Here is a 6,720-nt window from a genome sequence, read left to right as displayed (position 1 = left end):
AACCTGCCGGGGCAGGTATGTGCCCGTTTCATGGCATAAGGGGAAAATGGGATTCTCTATCCAGGTCCCACTCTTCTCAAGTCCTTGGGAAGATGCCCACCCCTGCTTGTGGCTTCAGTCTGCAGAGATCCATGGAGGTGTGGGCCATTTTTACCAGAGTGCAGTGGTGGAATGAAGGTTACACAACCAACCAGCATCTGGGAGCCCGGTGGGAGCGGTTCAGGTGTTCTCCAAAGCTTTCAGGTACAGTGTAACCTTTAGAGAATTTTGTCTCACAGGATGGATATGGTAGAGGACACGGATAGTTGGCGGGTGCAGGAGCAAGAGGATATCATCAGGAAATATGAAAAGGTACAGTTCAGTTTGCTTCTTGGAGGGAGGCCTCTTCCAGTGCGCCCTGGTCAAAGGGTCCTGGGTTCCCTAGGAGCACAGGGCAGGGACGGGTGGCCAATACCCCCAGGCCCTTGCACCCTTTACCTTGGACCCCTCACCAAGGCTCCCTCTGGGTTACAGAGGCACCGAGCTGGGCTGCCAGAGGACAAGGGGCCTGTGCTTGTTGGAATCTTCGAAAACATTGATCGCTTTGGGATTCTGCAGTGAGTCCTCTGTGCTCCCCTCACCCCTAAAGCATCTGTCTCAGCTCAGGGATGGGTTTGCTTTTAGAAAGGCCTTTCTGACACAGGACATGTCTCGCCAGCTCGGGTCAACCTCCTTTCCAGGGTCAGAATTCCTCCCTGGCTCCCCTGCAGGTCCAGCCTGAGGTTGTTGTTAGGCCAGAGGTGCAAGGCCCATCTAGGGAGCCAGTGAGAATGGAGACTGGGCTAGGTCAGGCCCCTGGGCTCTCAGCAGTTCTGTCGGCAAGTTAGCACAAGAGGAGCGGGGCAGCCTGAGGGTCTGGCCCTGTCTACCAGGAGACAACCCCAGTGAGATCCAAGGGTTGTGGCCACAGGGTGAGGAGACACCTGGCCCAGCCTCGGGGCTGTTGTCCAGCAGGTCTCTCAGAGCCCACCTGCCCCTGTCCTCCCCCATTTCCCTAGAGCTACAGCCCTCACTGTCCCCATGGGGAAGGGGGAAAGGTGTGGGGACAGTGGGGGCTTTGGACCTAAGAGAATGGGGGAGAACATGGGCAGGGCCCCACTCTGGGCATCTCAGGGTGAGGCCGGGGAGACAACAGGGCTTGTGACTAAAGACCCTGGGTCTGGTGCTGGGAAGGGATCTGGGGCCAGGTAAGAGGAGCCCAGCCTGGAGCCCATCCCTCAGGGATCAGAGGATGGAGAGAGAGCAGATCCCGGGGCAAGTAGGGTGGGAGGGACCTGATGAGCCGTGCCACTTCTGAAACGCAGAGTGTGTGGCTCAGATGCAGGGAGAGGCAGGTGGATGCTGGGAGGTCAGAACCTGCAAGAGCCTTGGGGCTGTCAAGTGGGATGGGCCCCTGGTGCACCCAGAGTACACCGGGCAGGTCTCAGGGCAGGCTCCCTTGACCCTGGCGGGGTGATGTGGTCAGTCCCTGAGGGATTCCTGTCAGGGCCCGGTCGCCACCCTGGGCGGCCCCCCTCCCATCTCAGGGCTGACCTTTCTCAGCTCCAGCAGAAAGAACCACCTCAAGTCCAGGATGGGCAGCCCCATTGTGCAGCCTGACCACCCCCCACGCCAGGGGCCCCAGTAACCCTGGCCAGGCTGTCCCTGCACTCCTTCTTCTCCCAGATCCTGCCCCTCCTGGGAGTCAGCCCCACAGGAAGGCCCTTGTCCTCCCTTCTCTGTACCTTCTCCCGGGCTGAGCCCTGAGCTGGATAGGGACAGAGCCAGTCCTTTCTGGGGGTTGGCTCCCAGGCTGGGGCGTCTCCAGGCCCTGTGCAGGTCCTCAGCTCTGCCTGGGTTGCCTTACAGTGAGACGGAGCTGCCTCCTCTGACTGCGTGGGAGGCAAAGGTAAGAGCCTGATGCATGGAGGGGCTGGTCCAGGGATGTAGGGACTGGGCGGGTGGTCAGTGAGGCAGAAGAAGCAATTGGCCTGGGCGGTGGTGGGTGAGGGCAACACTCTGTCACTGGGAGGGGCAGCAGAGACCTGACCCCAAGTTGATTTAACTTTAGCAGTTTGATAAAATTCCAAAGTGAGAACCACAGTCCTGGCTTGGAGGTGGCTGCCTGCTTGTGTCAGGACCCCACCTAGAGGCTGGGACCTGAGACTGGTGTGTCTGTGGCCTGAGGATGGCACATCCCGTGGTCCCAAAGCCAGCCCACTGGTGCTCATTTGCTCAAAGGCTCTCAGCCCTTAGGGCCTGCCCTTCCCTGGCTCCTTCCAGCTGGGTCCCACCAGGGCTCCAGAGCCCAAGACCCAGCATCCACGGGCAGCTCTGGGAAGCCTGGCAGCTCCACTAACTCCAACATTCTTCATTTGGCAGCAAATTCGGCAGGAGACAAGAAGAAAAAGCAAGTGGCTGGAGATGCTGGGCGAATGGGAGACATATAAAAACAGCAAAAAGGTAATGTGTGGAGGGAGAGGCCTCCAGAAGCACTCTCTGCAGAGACAGGGGACAGGCACCCATGGCTGTGGCCTGGCACCGTCAGCCTCTCAGAGGGCGGGTGGCACACTGTCCTTGCCCAGAGGACTGCAGGCCTGGTCACCAGATTGCCTGCCTATTCCTGCAAGCCTCACCTTGCTGGGAGGGAATCTGAATCTAGGGCTGGGACCACCTGAAATTCAAGGCTAGGGATGCCCTCGTGACCTGAAGGAAGAAAAAGGTTCAGATCAGAGTTTCAAGTGAGTGTCCACCCACTCTTTCAGTCCTGGGAAGGGAAACCCTATCCCAGCTTGATCTCACCCCTACTGAGGAATCATGGGGCCAAAACTGACAATTCCCAGAATCCCCGGGCTCTGGTCCTCACTGGGGTCACCCCGTGGCCTGTGATACCAGATTGTTTTCTGCCCACAGCTTGTAGATCACATATACAAGGGAATTCCCATGAACATCTGGGGCCTGGCGTGGTCAGTCCTCCTGAACATTCACGGAATTAAGTCGAAAAACCCCAGCAAATACAAGGTACACTCAGCCAGAGCACAACAAACAGGACAGGCCATGTCAGGGGCCCAGGTCTCCAGCTGGAGGGAACGTCAAGCCCACCCTGTGGGGGGCTGAGGGGGAAGGTCAGATGAACACCCTGGGCACAGATGGTGACACAGTCACCACAGACAGACAAACTCAGCTCTGGTGACCCTCCCTGGCTTCAGTAACAAGCCAAAAAGCAGCTTTCTGCAGAAGGAAACCTTCCTTCCCGAAGTGCTGACTGTGGGCTGACTGCCATTTGGGGCAGGGAGTCTTCCATCTGTTCTGAGGCTGCTTCCTCCTCTTGGCCCTGCCCTACAGGTCATGAAGGAGAAGGGCAAGAGGTCATCTGAACACATCCACCAGATCGACTGGGACATTAATTAGCAGGACTCTCCAGAACCATGTATTCTTCAGGCATCGATATGGAGCCAAGTAAACCTACGGGAGCCACAGGGTCCCAGTGGAGATGGGGTGAACGAGAGGGATGGGGACTTCCCCGGAGCAGAAGCCAGGGTCACCCAGGAGGGATGACAGAGCTGCCAAGAGCTATCCTGGCCCAGGGAGCAGCTGGCACCATGAACTGAGCACCTCCCTGGTTCCAAGCCCTGGGCCAGCCTGGAACATGTGGGGCCAGAAGCCAGGAAGATCCTGAGGAGACAGAAGACAGCAAAGAAAATCATGCACAATGGTGAAAGGTGCTCCCTGACCCACGGGGACCCGTGGTAGGACCCATGGGAGGATGGCAGGATGGAGGGCCCATGAGCCTCCCCAGACAACACAGACAGCACTAAATGCTGGGAGAATTATGGGCCCTGGAAAATCTCATCCAGGTCTGCTGGGAACATGACATGGCACAGCCACATTGGTAGCCAGTTGGGCAGTCGCTCACAAAGCTCAATGGACTTGAACCACGTGTCCCCAAGGTGTCACAGATATTGAACGCACTGATTTGGAAACTGACATCCACATGAAACCTGCATGCCAGGTTCACTGCTTGATTCATCGTCACTCCCACACTGAGCCTTCGGGGACGGCCTTCAACACGGGAATGGGGAGAGCAAGGCTGGTCCTCCCTTCAAACAGAAGACCCAGTGAGAAAAGGGAACGAGCCAGTGATGCCCGCACGAACGTGGGTGGATCCTAGATGCATTTTGCTAAGGGAAAGAAGCCAGACCCAATAAGCTACCACAGTAGGATTCCCATTCCTAGGCCATTCTGGAAAAGACCAAACCATAGGGACTGAGAAGCAGTCTGGGTGGCCAGGGGCTGATGAATCGGGGAGAGGCTGGGTGCATAGGGGCCACCCTGGAGACTTGGAGGATGAAGGAGTCACTCCAGGAGGGGCTGGAGTGGTGGCCAGGAGACTCTGCACATTGGTTTGGAACTGTGGAGGAACTGTACACCCAGAGACTGAACTGGCGTATGTGCAAACTGAAAAAAAAAAATCATTCAGAGTGAAAAGGATCGGTCAACTCACTGTACAACTGGGCTATTTGCATGTCACAGATGTGGATTTTACTGAAACATTTCTTCGAGAGTCTCAGGCCCTGAAGAGCTCACTGCTTATCTGGTGAATCATCTGAACCTGAAATGGGATTTGTTGTTAGGATTTGTAGACAAAGTGAAACTAACAGCATCTGCACAAACCAAACCATAGCCCCCTTTCTCTGTTTCCTAGGCAGCGGGAACTATTCTATATCCTCCTGGCATATTCGGAGAATAACCCGGTGAGTATTCCCGGCAGTGAGGTTCCTGGGCCGTATTTCCATATTCACAGGAGTGGGTGTCTGGTGGGGGTGTCCTTGCTTCTTTTAAAGTTAGTATTTGTGACCCACCAGGTTATAGGAGGTAGGATTTCAGCTCACCGCTGGCATAAACCTCCAAGCAAGGGGGTGGTCTCAAGGGGTCAAGCTGAGATACAAAGGAGTTGGGGTCTGGACTCCTGGTGTCACCTGGGCCTGACCACCACTTCTCAGAACAAGAAATGATGCCCTCCTCCTGGGGCTGCCCCAAAGCCTGGGAGCTTGGCAGCATCACACGCAGGATGGTGGTCTCAGGAGACATTTTGGACAAGGTGCTGAAGTGCCTGATGGACTTGGCTCTTGTCATGAAATGAGTTTGCATCCTGAGGAAGCCTCTTCTTCAGAGGAAGCCTGTCCAGTCACCTCTGCCCTCTCCAATGACATGAGTCCTCCCAGGTGACCTCAGCCCTCCCAGCTGATGTCCTTCCATGGTGACTCTGGCTCTTGCAGATTGTGGGCTACCGCAGGAACCTGAGCTACGCCGCCGCCTTGTTCCTCCTGTATCTGCCTGAGGAGGACGCATTCTGGGCACTGGTGCAGCTGCTGGCCAGTGAGAGGCACTCCCTGCAGGGTAGGTGAACAGCTGCCCCTGGGGCCTCACGCAGCCAGACCCGGGGACGGCCACCGTGGCCAGGTGATCTCGGCTTTCAGCCAAGGCACCCTCCTTGTGTCGCCGGCTCGTTGGGAGCCTTTAGGACGTCTCTGCTGAGGGTCCCACAGGAGTCCGCAGCTGGCCCCCCACAGCCCAAGTCAGACACCTTTCAACCCCATCAGCAGAGGGCATCTCATCCTCCCCGTGGCCACCCTCTGTGTCCCGGAGCCACGGCCTCCGGCTCTGATTCTGTGCAGCCGACTCTCCCCTCCCTGAGAGTCCTCCTGCCCTCCAGCTGCCGGGGCTCCCGCTGCCCTTGGTGCGCACGAATGGGCCGACCAAGCCCAGGTGGCAGCATCTTCCCATCCCGTGTCCCCTGGCCCGACCCCACTTCCAGGAGATGACCAGGAAGCCCAGTACCCACACTGTTCTGGCTGCCCTGTTGTGGCCTCAAAGTCAGGCTTGCCCCTTCTGCACCCTGGCCCAGGAGGCCTCCAGGGGAACCTCCAGCCAGGCTCCAGGGGATGTTCCCGCCCCACCTCCCCAGGGTAAAGGCCGCTAGGTGGGGTCACCAGATGGGAGGGTGAGAAGCCTTCGGGTTTGGGGGCCTCTCAAACTGCCCAGCTCTTGCAGCTGATGGCTCTACATCTTGGGGGAAGGCTCTGATTTCATGATGGGCTGGGGGCCTCTCAGAATTCCACAGCCCAAATGGCGGGACAGTCCAGGGGCTCCAAGACCATCAGGAGCATGTGGTACCCACGTCACAACCCAAGACCATGTGGCATCTGGTGAGTTTATGGTCCCTTCGGCTCTTCCCCAGAGGCCCTGCATCCCGTGGGGCTGGAGGAGCAGGGTGGCTGGAGCCCCTCGTGGGGCTGGTGACTGGCTGAGTCCCAGCCAGGGCCTGACCTGGGATGCCGGGTCCTCCATGGGCTGGGAGTTGGTTTCCTTTCCTGCCCTGGAGGAGACAGAGGCACAGGGATGGCGCCCCAGCTCCCGCAGAGCAGGGCAAAGGGCAGTGTGTCCACCGAGAGTGTGGGAAGGGGACGGTGTCGCGGGGAGCCCCGGACACTGCCCAGTGTTCTGCACTAGGCATAGGTTCTTCAGAGGCCCTGGAAGAGGGAGGTTTTTAGGGCAGCCCAGTGGCCTGAGCACCTCTGTTGCTCCCATCAGGACCAGGACATAGACGCTGGTCTATGCGGGCAGCATCTCTTGTTAGGCTGGTTTCTCCCGCCGTTAATGAAGGTAAGGTGGCATAGGGAGACCCTGGCTCAGGGACCC

At 57.9% G+C, this 6,720-nt stretch overlaps 2 protein-coding genes across 2 annotated transcripts; both read left to right on the top strand.

Moving 5' to 3' along the window:
* Positions 1–67: 67 nt before the first annotated feature.
* On the top strand, positions 68–4,359 carry LOC116465151 (TBC1 domain family member 3B-like). Its single transcript, XM_058435257.1, has 6 exons — positions 68–177; positions 279–351; positions 514–596; positions 1,888–1,927; positions 2,401–2,428; positions 3,364–4,359. Exons 2-6 carry the CDS (start codon positions 280–282, stop codon positions 3,393–3,395), a joined length of 255 nt encoding a protein of 84 aa, XP_058291240.1. The 5' UTR covers positions 68–177; position 279; the 3' UTR covers positions 3,396–4,359.
* On the top strand, positions 3,889–6,684 carry LOC131380659 (ubiquitin carboxyl-terminal hydrolase 6-like; the record flags this gene model as incomplete). Its single annotated transcript, XM_058435256.1, has 6 exons — positions 3,889–3,910; positions 4,237–4,615; positions 4,724–4,772; positions 5,298–5,418; positions 6,133–6,227; positions 6,613–6,684. Coding segments are annotated over exons 1-6 (738 nt in total), but the record flags the coding sequence as incomplete, so codon positions are not given.
* Between the last annotated feature and the right edge of the window lie 36 nt (positions 6,685–6,720).

The sequence above is a fragment of the Hylobates moloch genome, unplaced genomic scaffold (genome assembly GCF_009828535.3).
Source record: "Hylobates moloch isolate HMO894 unplaced genomic scaffold, HMol_V3 SCAFFOLD_3398, whole genome shotgun sequence".
Lineage (NCBI taxonomy): Eukaryota > Metazoa > Chordata > Mammalia > Primates > Hylobatidae > Hylobates > Hylobates moloch.
This window is presented reverse-complemented; position numbering and strand designations above follow the sequence as displayed.